The following is a 24425-nucleotide window of genomic DNA, read 5'->3' on the forward strand; positions in this document are numbered from 1 at the left end:
AAAAAAAAAAAAAAAAAGAATTGTGGTCTGAGTATTTTTACTTTAGGGATTCTTTACTTAACTAGTCTTCTGATTAAGTGGGCTCACACCCTTCAGGTTTAAAGCAAAACTACTAGATTAAGTCCTCAGATATTGGTGTGAGTAATCTTTGCAATTTTTTTCTTTCCTAATGTAAGCTTCTAATCCAATACAGAAAGAATGCTTGAAAAAGCATTCAAAGGGGATTTCAAGCAGAGACCAAACATGTACTCTGTATCATAACATTTCTTCTTGAGAGTATTTCTGACTTCTGAGTATAGATCTCATTTGTAGACATACTTGACAATACACCCAATAATAATCAGGGAGACCACTCAGGTCATGAAGAGAATATATCCAAAGGGTAGGAACAAACCGTACATGTCTCCTCTGATGCCAGCAGGTCTCAGGAGAAGCCGTTCTGGGGCAAGCCACTTGAGAGGGATGGTCCGAGCAGAAGAGATGGCTCCAAGGGCATGAACTTCATAAGCCAAGCCCAATCCACAGAGTTTAGCAGTCAGATCACTTTGGATCAGGATATTCCTGGCTGCCACATCCCCATGGAACAGATGCTTATCCTGCAGAAATTCCTGACAGCATAGGTCAAAGATAATCAGCTATCTGAAGGTCACTGCTCAGCTTGCAGATAAGAGACATACTAGGAAGCCTCAAAAAGATAAGGGCACTTCCTACTCTAAACAAGTCTCATTATAATGACATCACTTCCAAAGCAGGCTAATGGATCAGATATTTTACCTTATGTTTAAGATGACCAAACTGAGCAAATAATCCAAACGACATTAATGCTGGATTTATTTACTTATTTAGATTTTTTTTAAAAGAGAGAGTGAGAGAGAGAGAATTTTTTAATATTTATTTATTTTTTTTTTTTTAGTTCTTGGCGGACACAACATCTTTGTTTGTATGTGGTGCTGAGGATCGAACCCAGGCCGCACACATGCCAGGTGAGCGCGCTACCGCTTGAGCCACATCCCCAGCCCACTTATTTAGTTTTATAGTGCTGAGAATCAAACCCAGAGTCTCATGCATGCAAGGCAAGTGCTGCTACACCCTCATCCCTAATAAAGGATTTTGAAAGCATTAATTCCAAATTCCATCTGCAATAAAATGACTCCCTTTCTGTTAAAATATTTATATATGTATTCTTTATTCTTTATTCTTTATTCAGCAATTGCTCCTTTGGGCTGATGTTTGCATTACATGTTTGCTTTTTTTTTTAGAATACAGGTGCAAATACCTTTTTATTACTACTGTCCAACTGTTTCTAGCACATAAGAAATGCTTGTTAAAACCCATGTCATGGGGCTGGGGATGTGGCTCAAGCGGTAGCGCGCTCGCCTGGCATGCGTGCGGCCCGGGTTCGATCCTCAGCACCACATACAAACAAAGATGTTGTGTCTGCCGAAAACTAAAATAAATAAATAAATATTTAAAAAAAAAAAACCCATGTCATATCAAATTCAAAACTTACTTTATATACTTTATCTCCTTTGACCTTCCAAACAGTTTTGTGAGCTTAGCCAACCTGATTGCTATTTATCTATTTGGTTGATGATCAAACAGGCTTAGAGATAGTGACTTGTCCAAGGTTAGGTAGTGATAGTGTTGGGATTTAGTACCACATCATCTGACTACCACTTTCTAGTAAGTCCCACTGAAGATTAGTTGTCATCTACCAGATATGAACCCAGTTAGATATTAGAAAGGGAATAGATTTCATAGCAAAATTGAGTATCATATTATTGAATTTATGTAAAATTTTATTGTCTCCCTAAAATAACTGGATTAACTGATTTAGGGGAGTATCTTTTGGATAAATTTAAATGACTACACAAAACTACAGAGTAACTAAGTGATAGTAACTAGAGTAAGGTATTCTAATTCACAGAAATACAACAAAAACTCTACTAATAATTCTATTTTTTATTTAACGACCCATTTTAGTTTTTATTCTACTAATAGTTCTTGAGTCAAGTTCCAAATTAGAATTGTCAGAAAGCTTTTTTAAAACATAAGATTTTCACCCTGAATTCACTAAACCATAATTTAGGACAAGAAATCTGATAACCTATATTGTAAAGAAGTATCAAAATTATTCTAGTGCAGACTTTAAATCATGTGACTAATGGCCTAGATTTGCTGGGATCTTTTCTCCTCCGGTACAAATCTACTCAAAGTTGATGGAGAAATCAAGAAATTGTACATGGCTAAAAAGATAGAGGTTCCAAATTATGATTGCTAAACAAGGATAGTATAAAAATTTTAAAGAGTGAGCTGTAATTTCCAATTGTTGATGAAGAAGCAAAAAGTGATGACTATTTCTCTCTCATGAGGTTTTAGAACAAAAAAAATTATATGGTCATGAGAAGAATTAAGGAACGTGTTGACTTTGGGTTTGTTAAAAGTAACAACAAATAGTATGATATTGCCTGTTATAGGTAATACAGGGCCCTGATGAATGCATTGGTTTCATCAATTAGCCTCATAAGGCACCTCAACAATTAAGGATCACAAGCAAGGTAGACTGTAGTCTGACATCCTAACTTTACCAAGGGATCATACCAGCTAAGTGCTCCATACGCTGAAGATAATATTAAATATATGGTGTGTACCCATCCTGTCCATTGGGAGCTTCAGATACAACTCTTGCTCTTTTCTCACCTTCCCAACTTCTTTATTTCCTTCACTTCCTCCTAATTCTGCTTAGATCCCTGGTATATTTCACACATTAGGGTGGCAAGATATATCAAAGAGTTAAAAATGGTAGCTTCACAGAACCTGGAGCAAATGCTAATTTTAAACACAATTATCTGAGTGATTTCATAGCGTAATCTAAATTTCCTGAATGATTCACATAAAGATAAATATTTCTCTTAAACTCAGAGTTCTAAAACCTTTTTATTTAGGTTGTTTTAAAATAAAAGAGTGATTCTACTGTCTCCCCTTCACATTTTTCCTCTTTCACTTGTTTCTTATTCTTTTTTAAGTATGTGCACTCCCTATCACATTTATTATCAAATCAAGTTTCCAACAAAACATGTTCCAAACCAGTTTGTCTTGTTTTCCAGATATAAATTTGTACACTTCTGGCTCTGTAGCCTTTCATCCATTCAGTTTCTCTTCCCATATCTTCTCCCAACTTGCTCCCCAAATTTCCCCTTTCATATTAGTTCTTAAAAGTATACATAGATAAATAAGAGTATAAAGCAAATGGGCATATAGCTCTTGGCACTGTCTTTTGAATGTTAAGATTGAGTGAACTTTTAAAATCTTCCCTGTTCCTTCCAGAAATCCTAAGCTGACTACCTCCTCCCTGGAAATACCAATCCTGTAGTAGATTATCTAAATGATTTCACAAAGAAGGAACTAAAATTAATTATCAGTGTACGACTATCTGCCCCTGATCTCTAATTTAAAATATATGCCCCATTTGGGAATCTGAACATGGGAACAATGACACCAAATACTAGGCTAATGAGAAAAATCCCCACCCTTGGTTTTTATTTTGCCTAGTCTTACCAGACCCAAAAGGACCTGCTTTCCAATGTGATAGACTTGCTTTTCTGTGAGATCATAGAGAAGACCATCCATGGTCATCACATCCTAAAGAGAAAGAGAAAAAACATTATATCAAAGTGGCATTAACACATTTGATTTTTTTAAAAGTACAATAGATATAATCTGAAATGCAAATATATGAAGGCTAAGGAAAACATACAAAAACAAAGGATAAAAAGTCAAAAAGAGATTGATAGGAGAAGTCTTCAGGCAGAAAAGTATCATGATTTATTGGACTGGAAGACTAATGAAGAATAGAAATGAACCCTGGGAAGAATGACAAGCATATATAAGGTTATCCACTGTCATTTTTCTGGAACAGTGTGTCTGTGTCCATGTGGTTAACAGCACATCACCTCGATGCATTCTGGCTTTTACAGAAGGCCTGTAAAGCACCAATTTCCATGGAATATAGAGTGAGCAAAATAAACATAGTTACTTCTGCCACTTATTTTGTGTATATGTGTGACTTATAATCAAATAATCCTATGTGAATTAGAAGCAAATAATCATAAAGAAATTGTTAGAGATGTTTAAGTACCATGAAAGAACTGCACAGAGGGTTAAAAGAGTATATGATGGTAGGATGAAGAGAACTGATCAGTTGGAAAGATGGAAACAGGTTCTGATGAAATCTGAAGAATAAGTGAATATTAACTGCAGAGAAGAGAAAGAAGTAGTTCTGTGTCAAAAGAAAATTATATGAGAAGGACATTAGAATTCCTTTTTCATATGTGTTCAGTTGTACAATATAATCAGTATATTATAAAGATTTATTAATATTGAATTTTCATGTCAGCAAGTGAGGAACTAGGGAAACAGTGGCCCTTCAGAAAGAGGACTATGTAGAGAACTAGGAAAATTATAAGGAAAAGAAATACCATCTAAGTCTGGAAAATTATGAACATTTTATGGGGTTTTTTGGGGGTGGGGGGGTCCCAGGGATGGAATTCAGGGGCAATCAACCACCAAGCCATAACCCCAGTCCTATTTTGTATTTTGTTAAGAGATAGGGTCTCACTGAGTTGCTTAGCACTTTGCTCTTGCTGAGGCTGACTTTGAAGTCTCTATCCTCCTGCCCCAGCCTCCTAAGCCGCTGGGATTACTTATCCCACCGTGCCCAGCATGTTTGTTTATTTTTTAATGTGAGTTTGAGGTATAAAAACATAAAAGCTGAATGCTTTCCTCCTCAATCCTGGAACACTAGAATAATGTTAAAGAAAAGACACTTAAATGGTAACAACAGAATTGAAATCATCATAACAAAAATAGTTGTCATTATAACAATTTTTACATACATAATATCATTATTGTCATCATAACAATTTTTACATACATAATGTCTCTGATTTTTTGAACAATGCTTATTCCTTTTTTATTAATTAACTAATTTATCTTATAGGTATGACAGCAGAATGCATTTTGATTAATTGTACACAAATGTAGCACAACTTTTCACTTCTTTGGTTGTACACAATGTAGTCGTACCATATGTGCAGTCATACCTAAGGTAATGATGTCCATCTCATTCTACCATCTTTCCTGCCCGCATGCACCCTCCCTCCCCTTTGCCCAATCAAAGTTCCTCTATTTTTCCCATTCCCCTACCCCCATTATGGATCAGCATCCACTTATCAGAGAGAACATTCAGTCTTTGTTTTTGGGGATTGGCTTACTTTGCTTAGCATGATATTCTCCAACTAAACTCCAGGATATATAAGCAACCCAATCAATAAATGGGATAAGGAGCTGAACAGACACTTCTCAGAGGAAGATATACATTCAGTTAACAAATATATGAAAAAATGTTCAACATCTCTAGTAATTACAGAAATGCAAATCAAAACTACTCTAAGATTTCATCTCACACCAGTCAGAATGGCAGTTATTAAGAATACAGACAACAATAAATATTGGCGAGGATGTGGGGGAAAAGGCACAGTCATACATTGCTGGTGAGACTGCAAATTGGTGCAGCCAATATGGAAAGCAGTATGGAATAGAACCACCCTTTGACCCAGCTATCCCACTTCTCAGTCTATAGCCAAAGGACTTAAAATCAGCATACTATATAGTAACACAGCCAAATCAATATTTATAGCCACTCAATTCACAATAGCGAAACTGTAGAACCAACCTAGATCCCTTCAATAGATGAATGGATAAAGAAACTGTGGTATATATAAACAAGGGAACATTACTCAACATTAAAAGAGAATAAAATTATGACATTTGCAGGTCTCTTTTTGTAATAATTTATTATTCCCATTTTACAGATTTAGAAACTCACGATCAGTGAGGTAACTTGCCAAAAGTTACAAGCTAGTAGGTGAGATCAAGAGTTCATACTATAAACACATTGCCCAATATGATAGCCATTAATCACATGTGTCTATTTAAACTTACATTATTCAAGATTAAATAAAATTAAAAACTCGGTTTCTCAGTTACACCCGCTACATTTCAGGTGTTCAACAGCACATGTGACTGGGGGCTATCAGTGAACAGAGCAGATATGGAATACTTCAATTACTGCAAAAAGTTCTCTTGGACATTAATACTCAGTTACTGTTATGCTATTATATTGTCTCCATGTTTTGTCACTTGTGATGCTAATTGATATGTGAACAGCTAATCAACCAGGTCAAGCTTTGCCCCCTAACACCTCTACTCCACTGCTCACCCGGCGACAGGTCCAGAGAAAGCTGAGCAGGTCCCCCTGGGCCACATCCTCCAACACCATATAGAGTGGCAGTCTATCTGTGCAGCAGCCTTCCAGTTGTACTAGGTTCTTGTGTTTCCCCAGGTACTGATAGAACTGGATTCGTCCTACAAAATCCTGCACCTCATGGAGCCCAGCAGGTTCTGCAGAGGATAGAAGAGCCAGGGCAGTGAGCAGTGAGCTCAACCAATTAAGAGGAAACAAGGAGCAAAAAACCATTTCAGATGGTAACTCTCAGTTACCATCTGAGGAGTAAGTGCAGACAAAAAGTAAATAGAGGACCAATTAGAAGTTAACGATGCTCATTGTCACTGACACTTTATCAAAGATATCATAGACTATCATCTTAAAAATGAATAGGCTTTCCTCTTCCTAAATAGGCAAATTTCTATTCTAATTGAAACACTGGAACTATGTGGGCATTTTGATTAATATTCTTGTTTATCTTATCCTTTTTCTATTTTGTGTATTCACTATTACCAGTCCACATCATGAGTATCAGCAAAAGAGAAAGAGAGAGGTAGGGGGAGAAATGCAGTATCAGGAAGGAGTATCAAACAGGAAAGAGAAATTTAAAAGCAACCTCAGAATCCTAGTCCAAGAAACATCTAATATGAAACAGTCTGTTTTAACAGCCTTAGTAGGTAAAGATGAGTTAGGGATATAAGGACCCTGAAGAATATCATTTTTGTCTCAAGCTTCCACTCTTAATTGCCTTCTTCTATACAGAGTTGTGATCACAATATTTGTTGAAAAATATCTTAATGTTTGCAAAACTGTTGACATTTATTGTTAGGAGTTCACAAGTGAAAAGTAAAAAGGGAAGGGAAGTCTAACACTTCTCCTTTTACCTTTTAAAGTCTTGAGGACAATATTTTTGGGCTTAGCAGGGTCCCCAGTACACATCTTGGCTCGATAGATGATCCCATAACTGCCATTATAGATCTGCTCCAAAACTTCTGAGAATTGCTCTCGGGGCACCTGCAGCTTAGACAAGGCAGATGTGGAAGCCCTCAGAAAACTTTCCACTGATGTCTCCTTAAGTGGCACCAGCACTTTTCCTCCACGTCCTGTTGCTTCCCAACTTGGACTCCTAGATGGAGGCCCAGCAGCACTGCCTAGAATAAAGAGATGATATCAATCACCAGTTTCTTGTTCTGAGAACTCCAGAAAAGCCTAGAATGAACCAGCCAGGAAGTTCTTTTAGCAGTTTTACCTCTGGTCAATGGAGGGATATCTTCTGATGCTGCTCTATTAATTGGTATCAACATCAAATTTGTAGAACCTTTATAATAATCCCCTTTACTTCTGGGAAAACTCAGGATGGACCCTTGTAAAGTAGTGACGACATTTTCTTTCTGTCTTTCTCAGGATTATAATTCTATATTCTCCATGAGTATGATATGGAGACAAGGGAGTTCCTGAACAGGTACAAAACCACAGATACTTAAGGGCAGTGGTAATTGCCAGTGGAGACTACCATTTAAGTCAGTCATGTGGCTTCCAAATTTGGAATAAACGTATAGATAACTTCTCTACCATAGCTGTGGCTTATCCTTTCTTCCTCAAGTTATCTTAAAAGTCAAATTATTCCATATTTCATTGAGTATCGGTTTAAGTCTTCTGATACGTTCTGCCTTCCTTAGCTGGCATGAACTTTCCTCCGTTTGGAAAAGAAAGGTTCATTCTTCTCATTAAATTTACCATCACTCATTAACCCATCCCTTTATTCAACAAATATCACTAGCTATATACCAGATACTTTTCTAGGTGTTGGGAATAGGTGAAGTCATAATTCAACAAGGTTACCTTCTCGTGATCAGGCAGAAAATAATGAGTCAATAAGTGTTGTAGAGGAAATGACGAAAGAAGAAACATCAGTGATGCTACTTTATCCACAAAGATTTCATTTCAAGGAAGGCCTTTCTGATACAATGACATTGGAGAAAGGTATGGAAGCAATTAGGTGGCAAACCACATTGATGTCAGAAAAAGTACTGTAGGCAAAGGGAACAAGATGTTCAAAGGCACTGAGAAAGGAACATACTTAAAGTATTTGAGAAATAGCAAGGAATCTGGTGCAGCAGAGCCAAGTAGGATTGTTGGAGAGTTGTAGGACATAAGGCAAGAGAGGTTCAGATCATATAAGACCATGGGAAGAGCTTTGACTTTTTTCATTCTGAGCAAGATAGAAAGTTATTGAGGTATTTCAAGGAGAGAATTAACAGACTGATGAATGCCTTAAAAGAATCATCTGGCTCCTCTGAGGAGACACAGGCAGGGCCAAAAGTAGGTAAAGCTGTTAGGAGCATATTACTACAGTCTATGAGAGATGAGATTGGCTTAGGTTAATTTTAAAGATAGAGTTGAGTGTATCTGCTTATGGGTTGAATATGTGAAAAAAAGAGGGAGTCACAGATACCTACAAGGTTTTAGATGAAAACATAGAAGGCTGGGCTTGCGATTTACTTAGATAGGGAGGATGGTTTTAAGGGCACACTTGTAAGGTAATTTCAAGACCTTGGTTTTGCGTGGATGTATAACCGATGTGATTCTGCAATCTGTATACGGGGTAAAAATGGGAGTTCATAACCCACTTGAATCAAATGTATGAAATATGATATGTCAAGAGCTATGTAATGGGGGCTGGGATGTGGCTCAAGCGGTAACACGCTCGCCTGGCATGCGTGCGGCCCGGGTTCGATCCTCAGCACCACATACAAACAAAGGTGTTGTGTCTGCCAAAAACTAATAAATAAGTATTAAAAAAATTTTAAAAAAAGAGCTATGTAATGTTTTGAACAACTAATAATTTAAAAAAAAGACCTTGGTTTTGAACATATTACCTACAAGATGTGTATTATATTGAAACTTCAAAGTAGTTGATTTAATGTAAGAATCCAGAGTTCCAGGAACCATAATCAGAATAGAAAAAGCATTTGAATCTATAAGAATGAAAATGATATCATATAATCATAAAAGTGATTTTATTTTTTTTTCTAAAAAAGTGCTTCAAGAAAGAAGAAGCATGAATGTGTTTCAAATGCTTTTGTCAGGTTAAGCAAGATGGACTTGTCAAAATAGGTACCATTAATGAGCTTGGAAAGAGTTGTTTTGGAGGATGATAGCTATAACAAAAAGTCTTATTTGGGGGTTCAAAAGAGAATGTGATAAGCAGAAGGGGTGAGTTTATTCAATTCCTTTGAGATGTTTTCAATAAAAGTGAACTTATGAAACAATTGACATAAAATTTGGATGAAGACTGAGGATCAGCCACTATAGAGTTTTATATCACTGTCAGGATTTTTTCTCCTTCTCTATACTCTTAGCTTCCTCCATGAGCTGATTCTCTTTCATTGCATGTTCAATGATACTCCACAAGAACCTCTAAACCTTTCCTACCCAGTACTTCAAAGACTAGAATGAAGGCTACCCTTTCTCATTATATATTTTTGAGGAATAGAGTAGGGATAGAATGGATCATAGAGTAGAAAGTTATCCTTCAAGGATGTTAATAAAGCCCTGAGCTTTATCTTTTAGACCTTCTTCCTTAATCCTTAGACATTCACATAGTCAAAATTTGCAGGTTCAGTTGGACAAAGAGGACAGAAAGAGGTCTCATGAGGCCTCTATTTCCATTTTTCTTTTAGTCAACAGGCACATGTGGAGTTCTAACTCCTGACCTCCTAGAGAAGAGGTCTCTCCTCTCCACTCCAAAGAGGCAGCCCTTGTCTCTGCCATTAAAGGTACCTAAACTCTTGGACTTATATCTGTTGAGATATGCCTTATCTTTTTCCTAATATTCATCTTTCTTGAGCCCACAGTTTGAGTTTTACCTCGAATTCCAGGACGCTGCTGTTGGGATCTTTGTTCTCTTATAAAAAGCCACAAGATGACTGCAAGAAGGATGAGGAAGAGGCCAACCAGGAGAGTCGGGACAATGATCACTTCATACTGCTGCTCCTGGACCACTGGGCAGGCAATTAATAGCAAGGAAAGAAGATTAAGAAGCCTGACCTGATGCCACACAACTTTCCCTACCCATCAGCCTCAGCCCATCATAGGTGAAATTGTCAGCTCTTCTGCCTTTCACTGCAGTTACATTTAATGTATATAATAATGGGAGCAACTCTAATCAGAAGCCCCAGTGTTCCTGTTTCTTAACACATCAACTGTATACTATGCCTTTTCTGTCATTTTCCTACTGAGAGAGAGGATGCCACATCTGAATCTCTGATCAGCACTCTCCCTGCCCCACCTTGCAAAGATAATGAATGACCTCTGACCACATTCTTTTAATACCACTTTATTCATTCTTACTAGAAATCAAAGCATCTTCCTTCTAGAATCTATACAGACTTTAGTCTCCATAATCCTAAATTCAAAGGTCAGGCATTTGTGGCATCTGAACTTACCACACAATTTGTCGCTGAGACTGCATTCCAGTAGCATCCGTGCCATACCCCTCTTCTCACCCATTGCTACAGGGCTGCTGCTTCTCTGCTAGGCCCACAGAAAATGCCCAGAACTCAACCACAACCGTGAGTAATTTCCAAGGATTGAATGATTCTGGGGGAAAAAATGAAGCACACATAGGAATTTTAAATGTCTCTATGGATCACTAGTTTAGTAAATAGCACCTCACTGAGCCATCCATTTATATCAGTCCATCTGCCTGATATTCAAATTGGAAGAATCCTTCATTTCCCCCTCTGGCATTTTCCCTGTTATACAGTTTTACCGCCCTGATCTAATCTTTCCTTTCATCCTATTGTTACCAAAATTATTTTAAAGGCCCCCTTCCTAACTCTTTTGCTACTATGCTCAAGTACAAGTTCATAGCACCTGTCCTGAACAACTGTTTCTCATGGGTTATGTAAGCAAAATCAACATCCCCTATAGTCTTTAAGTATGTCATGTTTTCTTTAACTCTGCATCACATTTTTTTTTTCACCATAAGAGTAAGATTTATTCAAGTGCAAATAGAAATATCTCCCACAAGGTGAGAGAGACTCCCAATTAGGGGTTGCTCTTTGCATCACATTTTTAAAACAACCATTTCATTTTTATACAAAATTAATTCAGATAGTGAATAAACAGGGTCAGATGTCAAGAGCGATGAGTTATGTGTTTGCTTTCTTTCTCTGAAACATCTGCACCCTCACAATCAATGAACAGATGACATATATCAATAAAAACTATTTAATCCCTCCGCTCTCAGGGCTTCAATGAGACTCCTCTGCTCATATCACAGACCTGCTCACATTCTGACCAGGACATATATTAAAGTGTCAGCACCAAGCCATCTTCTCTTTCTCCCATTCTCTGTAAATAAAAAGGAAATATATTCAAATGTTTCAAAAATAATAATATAAAATGTTAGAGCTATATTATGCTGCACTTTACTATTGATACTAATGATCACAGTGTTACTTATTGAGACAGAGTCTCTCTGTACCTGAAAGATATCTCCCAGCTCCCACCTCACAATTTTTTTTTTTTACTCTTCCTGGAGCTCTATGAGCTTATAGGCAGAGATCATAGGTTAAAAAACACCCTAACAATTCAGGAGACAGGTGTTTGGTTGACAAAAAAATTCCAGGTAAACAGGGGTAGCCAAAAGGTAGAAAATTGCACACACAGAGAAATTATTATCTGGGTTTGTACACAGCAAGGGATTTAAGAAGTCAATGAATAGTTGGACAACAACGTCCACCTCCTCTAGTTTATAAGCCTCAAAGGTGAGAGAAAGATAATTGAGAGTGTCCATGGTTAACAAGACCCTATAGAAGGAAAGGAACTAGCAAAAGCACAGAGATCAGTGCCTGGAGAGGAAAGAGCAAAGGAGAGAAATTCTTAAAATTAAACATTAGCTCAGTAGCGTGAATTCAGAAGCTAATTGAAAATTTCTCACTGCTATTGTCATTTTTATTTTATTTTCCTCTTGCTTCATTTTCAGTATATAATTAGATGTGATTATTTTCATTCAGGGAGCAGCCAGTTTAACAAGTTTGGCTCTGGGGGGAATAGGTGCTCTACGCATAATCTTTCTATCATGGTACAAATGGAAAAAAAAGGGTCAGTCAGAAGCCAACTCAGACTTGTGAGCTCTGCCCAGAAACCAAACTACACACCCACTAATACACACTGAAGGAAGTAATCTGAAGCCCTGATTGCACAGTACCCGCTCTCTGTACTGCTCATGGTTATACCCCACAAATATAAGTGCATGGCCAAACACACCTTCTGCCAGTTACTCAAACCTATGGTTTATTTCCTGGATAGCCCAATTAATACAGAGCACCCACCTTTAGGTACAGTATGGCCTTCTATCGCACTTCCTGAACCAGTTTCTTACCATCATCTTTATTTGTTATAGGGAGTTTAAAGAGGCTAGGCTTATGAACACCTGGCAGCCCAATGAAAATGGGTGCTAGAGCAAGGAGATAAATATACAGGGTAATGGGGCTGGGGATGTGGCTCAAGCGGTAGGGCACTCGCCTGGCATGCGTGCGGCCTGGGTTCGATCCTCAGCACCACATACAAAGATGTTGTGTCCTCCGAAAATTAAAAAATATATATATACAGGGTAATGAGGTCCACTCAATGACGTTGCTTTCCAGATATTTGTATAATAAGTTCTTCCCAATGCTTACAGCTTAGGTAAAGGGATGTAGAATATACCAAATAAGTCCAGAATTTTTAAGATAAGCACACCCGACATACCCACTTCTCCACAAAAGCCTACATGGGAAAGCTCACCACACAGAACCCACCAAGCTCATAGATCAGAAGATGCTTACATTCACCACTACTTTTCTCTCAGTAATTCATTTCAGGTACCACATGACATTGTCTACACATTCAGTGTCAAGCTGAGAAAAGGTATGCCTTTATGCCAAAATCCTCTAGGGTGACTTTTCCTGTAGGCCAGAATCCAGCCTATCTAAGGCTAGAGATGTAATTCAGTGGTAGAGCACTTTCTTAGCATGTGTAATTCCCTGGGTTCAACCCCTCAGCACTGGGAAGAAAAGGAGGGAGAGAAACAGGGAAGGAGTATGAGGAAAAAGGGAGGGAAGAAGAAAGGGAAAAGAAGAAAGAGAACAGGGAATCTAGTCAATCTAACTATTAAAAGAAAAGAATGCTATGCTCCTGGCCAACACTGCTCTACAATCTGACAACTAATACTCTGTCCCCTTCAATGATATCTAGACAGGTTTCCCACTATGCTAAAAAAAAAAAAAAAAAAAAAAAAAAAGTATGTGTGTTGGCTATTACTTCTTAGCTAAACATAAGTATGTGAAGCATTATCTCACAGTTAGTATCATGTATAATAAAATTCAGAGTATTGGAATTAAGGGTCTAGGTAAGCTGTGAAATTGTTTATTCTGATAACTCAAATATGTCTATATATAGCTTGCCACTAGTTTACACATACCTATATCTACAGTGCCAAATCTCTTCAGGCAGGGTTCTAAATAAAACAATATTATTGCCCCACTTGTAGATATTATTCCTTAGCTTTTTCATCTCAATTGTTTCAGGTTTCTCTTAGCATTTTCTCTTAGGTTTATCTCCCCTCTTAAATTGAGAATCCAGAGGAGGAAATAACACAATGAGGAAGGAGATACCAAAAGGAAGAGAATGAGAGTGAAATGGGGAATGAAAGCCACCTGAAATATTTGCAGTTGTCTGAAGTCCTCAGAAGTTAATGATTATAATTAGAATGGAACTAAATATTAATATTAACTCTCCAGACTTTCATACATATTCACAATACAAGTGTAATGACACACTGCATTTCTGGGCCTGTTTTAACACACACAAAGATAGTTCTATTTGCAACAGTAAAACAACTTTTATTACATACATTTCTGTTCAGTTAGTACAATATCATTTCCCAGACACAATCACCAATTAACCTGTGAGTTTCCAGATGAAACTTATATTCCCCAAATACATCTGCATATCGCATTTTAAAAAATCAAATCCATTCTCCTGAACTCTGTAGTGAAAAATTCCCCAACTGACCTCAGAATGACATCTGGTCCTGTTCCAGGTGACTCAAACTGTTTTGCCTGCCTCACCCAAGTCTCACCACCTGCTTCTCCACTCAAGGGGATCTGCCAACCATGTTCTCTTTAGACAGACAAGAGATCTACACTCCTAGGTGGATGCCACGCTGGGTCCAGGGAGATATTGTAAGGGTAAAAGAAATTGAAGTTAAAGCGTAAAAGTTAAAGGGTAAAAGACCGGGTGTTGTAAAGTTTCTAAGCTGCAAGGTCTGAGTTAAATTTCTGTAGCTGTTAAGACAATGCTTGGAACTGCCCAGTAATAAGGGCTCTGTGTGGTCGCACATAGGCATTGCAGGGCCTGGACCAATCAGTTTATTTTTTTTTTTTAAAGCATAGAGTAGTTTTGGAGCTCAAATCATTTTATTTTATTTATTTATTTTTTAAAGAGAGAGAATTTTTAATATTTATTTTTTAGTTTTTGGCGGACACAACATCTTTGTTTGTATGTGGTGCTGAGGTTCGAACTCGGGCCGCATGCATGCCAGGCGAGCGCGCTACCGCTTGAGCCACATCCCCAGCCCAAGGACCAATCAGTTTAAATGTAACCCCCCTCCTTAGGAATGACCTATCACTCCAGCCTGACCTGTTCCCGCCAATGAATGAACCAATCATGTTTAGGAGTTGTTATTCAATTTTCCCGCGCCTAATGATGATTTGTTCTGATGTATACAAAGCCCTCCGCCCTCCCCAAAAAGTGTACTTAAGCAGTGCTCAGCCCCTGCTCGGGGCTCTGGGCTGCTTTCCCTTCTTGAGTGGGCACGGAGCCCCAGCATGCTGGTTCAATAAATCCCCCTTCTGCCAATTGCATGAGTGGTCACTTGGTGGTCTCTTTCTCCGACATTTCGCGGGATCCTTACAATATTAATGGTTATAGGCTGTGGGGCAGAGCCCTGCAGGCTAACAATAGGGAGAGTAAACCATGGAGACGACAGCCCTCTGTCAGTCTTCTTGCATAGCCACTCAACCTGTTCTTCTCCTCCCTATTTCATCCTTACCCATGAGCCACCTAGCATTATTTGCTAATTTGGAAGTGAGATTGAGAAGAACTCAGATCTAGAGCATTCCAGAATTACTTATCTACAACATCCTGTAAAACAAGTTGCCCTTCTGCTGTTTTCAGATCTTATATGCATATATTGAGCATTTGCACTGTGCTAGGTATTATGTTGGAAAATATCATACATAGGATGAAAGGTAGAAGCCAAGGGATATATGATTTCTATATGATTAAATTATAGATCAGCCAGTGAGAAAAATTAATGGGCAAATAAATGGAAGAGCAAGCATACTCTTGCTTGGTCTAGGTCTTTTATTTACAATCCCAATGTTCCTTAAACTATTATACATATGTATTTGTCATTCAAATTAACAAAACCAAAAATGTCAAGAAGGAATTACATCAGAATCCATAAGAATCGTGAAAACCAAATTTTAGCAACAAACACATCATAATTTAGAAAAAAAAACACATGAATAAAATCTGTATGTATATTCTTTAAAGTTCTTACAGGACACAGATGATGTCTGCATATCTATCTTCAAAGCATATTTTTTTTAAAAAAAAGTAGAATCAAAATTCTTTCAGTACTCACCAAAATATGGAACCTTGGATTGTTTTCTCCATTCATTTTCCTGGGTCTGACCCTCAATCCTGTTTCTATCTTCTGCTTTTTTTAGTGAAAAGACCCAATTCCCAAGATTAGCACTCTTTCGCTATGAGCAAAAAAAGTCAGGAATGGGCATCAAATCCCAAGGGACAGAACACTGGCCAAGGAATTGGGATCCCTGGCTGGATTCCTCAGTACCCTGGGCTCCAACTTTCTACTAAAACAAGCCTGTGAAGGGACAAAGAGTAAATGGAATGGTCACTGAACTGGTGATCCTGAGAAGCAAATTTGTATAGATAAGGTGTATTATGCCTGAGGTGTCTTCCAGTGTAAAAGAGGTGGAGAGAAGGTTACCTTATCCTCCAGCTCTGTGCAGGCCTTGAAAGATGGTGATTGCTTCTGACCTTTACCCTCCCCCACCTTCCTAGAGATCAAGGGCTTGAAATGAACTTTGAAACCTAAGAGAATGGGTTCAGCGATGGTGCCTAAGATTCCTAACCCTGTTTAAATTAAGGTCTTTTGACAATAAGGCTGAGGGTTATCAGCAGTTCTTGCTTCTTCTTTTCTTTTGTCTACAGGAATTCCTGAACCCCACGTGATATACAGACGAGATAAGGAAAGCTAATTTGTGTCCTGGAACCTTACAAAAGTTCACTCTGTAGAGAAGTGAAGTAATTATAAAGCAGACAGCCTGCATGACATCTAGGTAGAATGAGACCAGTGCTCACAGATGCCGCAAACAGTGTCAGAATTTAAATATGATGATGTAGATGAATGCATTTAATTTTCTCAGGGTACTACACAAATTCAAAATTTTATTTTTATTATAATCACCATTCTATTTATGTTTACTAACACTTTCAAACCTCAAAAGCGCAGAAATACTAAATCTTAAATTAGATATTCTCATGCCAATTATTAATTTTCTTTTCCTGTGATGACTAATCAACAATTTCCCCAGGCCCCCATTTTCTCAGCCCAAAATAAGAGCTACCAATAAGGGAGAAACCTAGAACACACAACCATTGCCCGCCTTAAACACAATCCCCTCCCTCCATCTGTCACCTTCTTCTTACTGATGAACACACCTGCACATGCTGCCTAGGGCTTCTTTCAAACACATTTTCCTTGCTGCTGTGAGTTGCACTAATTTTCCAAGGATTGGCTCCCCACTTTGAGATTCATCCTGGTAGTTTCCTTCTAAGGGGCACCTCTGGTTCTTTAAAAATCTCTTGGTGGTTTTCCCCATAAGTGAGGAGATCTATCTTGTTTTCTGGTCACTCTTCCAATCTGTTTTAGCACACTTCCCTCCTGCAGAAAAGAAGTCTGAAACTGAGGGCAGGAGGACAGCCTACAAAAGATTTTAAGAGCACATATGTATGCGCACGCGCACGCACACACACACTTTTTAATTCTCTCATAAATAAGCCCCAGACCAAGCTGGCAGAGAGACAGGAGGACAGGAGATTTCACAATCAGAAAATCAACTCAGCTGCCCTTTACGTCAGTGTTGTTTCATATAAGGTGTGTCCCAGTAAAGATTCTGTATATAGAATATAATCCCGAGTAAACAATAACAAATGCCTGGCCGGATGATAAGGGACACCTTTGAGAACACATTACCATTTCATGCAACACAGTTCAGAGCCAAAAGCTCCCTCTTCTTGGGGAGCTGGTTAGGCCAGGTGACTCTGGGTGAGCACTCCAGGAGCTAGGGGAGGTGGGACCAGCACTAACTTGTGCTGTGATAACAAAGAGTTTGAAGTTCTAGTGCTGGTTTGGTAGGTGATTCATTGAGCATCTAGAGGCATAATACTTGACCTTGGCACTCCTTTTCCTCCTACTTTAGGGTATAGGAAACCTGAATCTCTCTGAGGGCAATAAAGAAGTACAAAGAGCAGCAGGAAGTAGATCATGCTACAAAAGGATCAGACCAATCAATCAGCTCCCTCAGCCAGTCACCCCACCTCACTTCTTCCTCCAAATGCTTTTGAACTTGGGAGGCTTCTTTTTCCAGCATCTTCCTACCCATGTCATGGCAGTCCCAGAATCTCAGCAGTATCTATCTATTCCTACCCTTACCCTGCCTATAATTTTCTTTAGTGCTGTTGTAAGAAAAGGGATTTAGAGTTTGACTTCCAATCAAAACTCACTTCTACCATTCGTTCTGATTTTGTATAGGGTGATTTAACTTTCTGGGCCTCTGTTTTCCCACCTGTAAAGTGGCAATGGTGATATCTACCTTCCAGCCCTTCCAGGACTATTGAGAGTTACATGACATAATTAATGTAAAATACATAGTGCCTTGCCATGACCACTGCAGACAATCTATGTGTTAATCTTTCTTTTCATCCCTTCCTTCTCCATCTGCTTTTGCACAGAACTACACCAATCAAATAAATAAATAAATATTATATAACATATATAATATTATATAGCATATATATAATAAAACAAAAACTCATCTAAATATTTATAGTATTTGTGGATCTAAGTATATGCATTTCTGCATATGGAGAAGGAGGTAAAGTAATAATACAATTAACAAGGGTTTTAAAACCTCCCATACTGGGCTGGGGATGTGGCTCAAGCGGTAGCACGCTCGCCTGGCATGCGTGCGGCCTGGGCTCGATCCTGAGCACCACATACAACAAAGATGTTGTGTCCGCCGAAAACTAAAAAATAAAAATATTAAAAAAAAAAAAACAAACTCTCATACTTCAGCTTTGTGTCACTTGGCAACTTAAGTTTTATAGTTGCTAGTCTCTGATCTGAACAATCATGTTGAGTAAGAGATTTACACAAGATGGTTAAAATAGCATAATGCTGTGAAGAAAATGGAAAGAATGCTGTATAGTGGCATATTAACCAGGGAATAACTAACAACACCATTTCTTCTCTGCTTAAATCTCTCAGCTCCTTGTAGCTAGTTCCGCTGATACCACATATGTGCTGGATAATTTCCACATAGTTCCTAATCCAATCCTGAGGGTAAAAAAATGAACCAAGAGTCTCATTCTCTTTCTTCCCATTCTTCTTACCATATTCCCCAATTTGGAAAGATATAGCATGGACCCACTTTCATAAGATCTGCCAGTTATTCTTGCTTCCCCTCAAATTTGGAGTTCTGTCCTGAATGCCACACAGGTAGGCCTTGTCTTCTCTTTGCCTAAATCAACCCTCCTAAATAAAACTGGAATTGTGCCCTATACTCCCATTATTGAGCTCTGCTATTAATGGAAATACCTCCAGATAAATATAGCCCTGCTAGCCTTGTGTCTGATGACTGACCATTGTCCTGCCCCCATTCTACCTCACTCTCACTAACACACCTCAGACTCATTGACCCTGTGTTCTGCCAACCACACCCAAAACCTTAGTTGAAAATTCTTCCCTAAATTTTACTCTATAACTACATTGTCCTCCTCTGCCTAAAGTCTATCTCCTCTGCCAACAGTCTAGTTATTTTACATCATTTACTCTGAGGGGTCTAAGTTTCATGCTAAATCACTGAGCCAGAGGTTTAAAAAAATCATAAGAATTCATTATAAAATGGTTTGCTATGAATGAGAAATGTTTTGCTATAAAAGGTGAAAAGGGAAGGATGTCAAGAGAAGTTTCCCTGGGCTGGGGATGTGGCTCAAGCGGTAGCGCGCTTGCCTGGCATGCGTGCGGCCCGGGTTCGATCCTCAGCACCACATACAAACGAAGATGTTGTGTCTACCGAAAACTAGAAAATAAATATTGAAAAATTCTCTTTCTCCCTCTCTCTCACACTCTCTCTCTTTTTTTAAAAAAAAAAAAAAAAAAAAGAGAAGTTTCCCTAAGTGGTAACCAGAGACAAAAGACAAGTAGGAACTGACTAGATAAAGACAAAGTACAAAGGAAAAGGAAAGACAGCACCCAGGCCTTGAATCAGAGCAGAGCTGCTATGTTCTCAGGTGGAAGGTCACTATATCTGGACAGTAGCAAGAGAGGGGAAACAAGAAGAGATGGCCTATGTCCCCATAGGCCAGGTGCAGATAATGAAAACTTTAGGCCATGCTAAGCTTTGCTTGTTTTATTCTAAGTGCTGCTAAAGAATCTTAAGCAGAGAGTGACAAAATCTTTTTTTTAAATAGTTTAAAAGAACATTATTTGGAATTCTACTTAGCAAGAAGAAGGATCAAATTACATACAACAGTTGGAAGGAGCTTGAGGGCATGTTGCTGAGTAAGAAAAGCCAATCTCAAAGGTTCCATAGTGTATAATTTTATATATTCAACATTTTCAAAAATGGCAAAAGTAGGGAAACAGAATAGATCAGTGGTTGCCAGAAGGAAGTGAAAAGGTGTGACTATAAAAGGATCACATGAGAGACTTTCTTTATGGTGACAGACGATTCTGTTTCTTGATTGTTGTGGTGGGTATATGAATCTATATGTGCAATAAAATGTCACAGAACTACCCAGAAAGGTACAAAATACTGAGTGCATGCAAAAACTGAAATCTGAGAATGCTGTGCAGTTCAGTCAATGATATTGTGCCACTGTCATTTCCTTGTTTTGATAAGCCACTATCATCATATAGGTGTTACCACTAGGGGAAGCTGCGTGATGGGCGCACCCATTTCTGTATACTCAATTTGGTAACTCTCATGAGTCTATAGTTATTTCAAAATTAAAAGTTAAAAATAATATTACTTTAGTATCCATTGAATAATAAATTGAAGGTGATAAGAATGAATACAATAATACCAATTATGAAGCTCATAGTTTCATAAAGGCAGCAAAAACAAATAAGAAAGAGAGATTAGAGCTCTGCAGGAGATTGAACCAACAGAACACACAGTGTTTGTAAGAGGTGGAAGGGGAAAAGGAGAAATCAAAAAGAAAGATTCATAGGGATCATTTGTTGTTCTTAACGTTTTGATTTGAGATAATCAGTGTGACTTTCTAATGATAGAAATAATCATTTGGAAGTTGTGGGTGTAACTCAGTGATAGAGAGCTTGACTAACATATGTGAGGCCCTGGGTTCAATTCCCAGCATGGGAGAAAGGAAGAAGCAAGAAAGTTGATGGTATAGTTTTTAAGATTCATTGGGGAAATCTGTACTGGAGATAAATAGTTAGGAGTCATTAGATGATATTTAAAAGCTTGGAAACTGATGAAAGGGAAAATGAGAAAAAATGAAAGAAAAGAAAAGGAAAAGGCTAGAATAGAAGGCACAGAGTTCCAACATTTTGGGGTAACATGAAGAAGAAATCCAAAAACACTAAAAAGGAGCACCAGGGAAAGAGGAGGAGAACCAGGAGCTCTCACTGTTCAGAATCAAAGGACAGGAAGGTGTGTCAGAAGAACATGGAAGACAACTGGTCTGACAGGTGATGGGAGGTAAGGGAAAAAATAACCAGTGGATACAGGCAAAATGAAGATCATTCATGATCACAGAAAGAGTGGGTACAGTGCGGCAGCAGGGCCAAAGAGTAGGGTGGGTCCAGAAATTAATAGATGGGGACATTGTGGAGGCAGCTATTCTAAGACATGAATGAGAGGATTGAGATGAAGGGTTTATAGAGTGCTTTCACAGTTTATTTGTTGGAAACTTTGGGCTTCTTCAGATTCATAGTTCTCAAACCTGGCTGCATATTAGTGTCTCTCAGGGAGCTTTGAAAAAAAAAATACCAATGCTGGTGTTCATGCCCCACCCCTCCAATAGATGATAATTATTATTGTTATTGTTTGGTTGTGAGATGCCCCCCAAAATCTCAGGTGTGAAATAATGCAAGAAGGTTTAGAGGAGAAATGATTGGGTTATCAATTAATAAATGGGCCAAGGAATTGAACAGATACTTCTCAGAAGATAATCAATCAACAAATATATGAAAAAATGTTCAACATCTCTAGCAATTAGAGAAATGCAAATCAAAACTACTCCAAGATTTCATCTCACTCCAGTCAGAATGGCAGCTATTAAGAATACAAACAACAATATATCTTGGTGAGTATGTGAGGGAAAAGGCACAAGAACTCATACATTGCTGGTGGGACTGCAAATTGGTGTAGCCAATATAGAAAGCAGTATGGAGATTCCTTGGAAAACCAGGAATGAAAACACCATTTGACCCAACTCTCCCACTCCTTGTTCTATACCCAAAGGACTTAAAAACAGCATACTACAGGGACATAGCCACATCAATGTTTATAGCAGCACAATTCACAATAGCTAAACTGTGGAACCAACCTAAATGACCTTCAGTAGATAAATGGATAACAAAAATGTGGTATATATACACAATGGAATACTATTCATGCCACAGTCTGGCTGGGCACAAATTAACCGAGCCGCCACAAAGCCTTGTAGATTCAAACAGCAACTCTTTATTCCCGAACTCTCACTGGCACTCTACACACTCTTCCCGGGAACCCACTCCCTCCTCCAGGCTCCACACGCCAATTCTCTCAGAACCCTGGGAGAACTCAAAGGGAACTCCAAAGTAGCAGGCGCTGCAGCAGGATCCGCCCTAATCCCAGAGCAGGGTCACCTTTCAACCATTCCCTCTGGCAAAAATGCCAGGCGTCATTCTGACTAAACTGTGGCTCTCAACAATTCAGCAATAAAAGAGAATAAAATCATGGCGTTTGCAGGTAAATGAATGGAGTTGGAGAATATAATGCTAAAGGAAGTTACCCAATCCCTAAAAACCAAATGCCAAATGTTTTCTCTGATATAAGGATGCTGATTCATAATGGGTTTGGGGGGATGGAAGGATTAGACAAATTCTAGATACAGGGGAGGGGAGTGAGGGGAGGGTAGGCGCCATGGAGGTAGGAAAGACGGTGGAATGAGATGGACATCTTACTCTAAGTACATGTATGAAGACATGAATTGGTGTGAATATACTTTGTAGACAGCCAGAGATATGAAAAATTGTGCTCTATATGAGTAATATGAATTGTAATGCATTCTGCCTCCATACATAACAAATTAGAATAAAAAAAATCTAAACAAAAAGAAAGAAATGATTGGATTATGAAAGCTTTAGCCAATCATTGAATTAATCCTCTGATAGGATTAACTGAGTGGTAACTGAAGGTGGTAGAGGGTGGCTAGAAAAGATGGGTCATTGGAGGCATGCCTTTGGGGTACATATTTTATATTTGGCAAGTGGAATCTCTCTCTCTGCTTTCTGATCATCATATGAGCTGTTTCCTTCTGCCACATTCCTCCACCATGATGTTCTGCCTCACCTCCAGCCCCAAGGAATAGAGCAAGTTATCTAAGGACTGAGACATCTGAAATCATGAACCCCCAAATAAACTCTTCCTCCTCTACAATTGTTATTGTCAGGAAAAAGCTGACTAAAACACTAATGAAGCCCATTGAACATGATTTCACATATCACAATTCAGTAATAGAAAAGCTTCCCAGGTGGCTAGGGAAGAGTGCTTGTGTTGCATGCACAAGGCCCTGGGTTCAATCCCCAGTACCCAAAAAAAAAAAAAAAAGAAGAAGAAGAAAAGAATAAAGAAAATCTTGTATGAGGCTGGGATTTGTGGCTCAGTGGTAGAGTGCTCGCCTAACATGCATGAGGCACTGGGTTCAATCCTCAGCACCACATAAATGTAAAATAAAGATATTGTGTCCACTAAAACTAAAAAATAAATATTAAAAAAAAGAAAGAAAAGCTTCCCAGGAGATATCAACATACAACTGGTATTGAGAAGTTCTAAAATAAATTATTCATTATATTCATTAAATGGAGTTTAGGCAATGGATTATTTATTTGCTCAAAAATAATTTAGATCCTTGCTTCATCACCATGCTATCTAAATTTTAGTTGGAAAAAGAATTAGTTTTTATTTATTTTAAAGAGAGAGAGAGAGAGAGAGAGAGAGAGAGAGAATGAATTTCAATGTTTTTGGCGGACACAACATCTTTGTTTGTATGTGGTGCTGAGGATCCAACCCAGGCCTCACGCATGCCAGGCGAGCGTGCTACCGCTTGAGCCATATCCCCAGCCCAAGAATTAGTTTTTAGAAACTTAGAATATTAATATTTAATGCTGGATACAGTGGCATATGCCTGTAATCCCACTTAGGAGGCTAAAACAGAAGGATTGTGAGTTTAAAGCCAGCCTCAGCAATGGCAAGGTGCTAAGCAACTCAGTGAGACCCTGTCTCTAAATAAAATACAAAATAGGGCTGGGGATGTGGCTCAGTGGCTGAGTGCCCCTGAGTTCAATCCCTAGTACATATGTGTGTGTGTGTGTGTGTACATATATACATCCTATACATATTAGTATTTAAATAATATGGGATTGCTAGTGACTTCTTAAGCTTATAATAAGGCATAGAAAAAAATCACAATGATCACAATTTATAGACAAATAAAAACAGTGATTTTAAATGGAAAATATCCCTGAACACATAAAAAATTATTA

The 24425-nt window shown here is 38.3% G+C and overlaps 1 protein-coding gene across 2 annotated transcripts in view; it reads right to left on the reverse strand.

The window, feature by feature from the left end:
* Styk1 (serine/threonine/tyrosine kinase 1) overlaps positions 1-24425 on the reverse strand; it is a 54412-nt gene that overhangs the window by 11218 nt on the left and 18769 nt on the right. The window contains exons 2-8 of one of the 2 annotated variants that reach the window (XM_048794981.1): positions 11576-11644; positions 10735-10888; positions 10156-10290; positions 7171-7437; positions 6281-6462; positions 3559-3642; positions 400-608 (exon numbers count right to left, since the gene is read on the reverse strand). In XM_048794981.1, coding sequence (XP_048650938.1) covers positions 400-608; positions 3559-3642; positions 6281-6462; positions 7171-7437; positions 10156-10290; positions 10735-10798 — 941 coding nt within the window. In that variant the 5' untranslated portion in view covers positions 10799-10888; positions 11576-11644. The remainder of the gene's footprint in view (positions 1-399; positions 609-3558; positions 3643-6280; positions 6463-7170; positions 7438-10155; positions 10291-10734; positions 10889-11575; positions 11645-24425) is intronic. The other variant, XM_015489636.2, reaches the window with a different exon arrangement.

Source organism: Marmota marmota, unplaced genomic scaffold (genome assembly GCF_001458135.2).
Source record: "Marmota marmota marmota unplaced genomic scaffold, marMar, whole genome shotgun sequence".
Classification (NCBI taxonomy): Eukaryota; Metazoa; Chordata; class Mammalia; order Rodentia; family Sciuridae; genus Marmota; species Marmota marmota.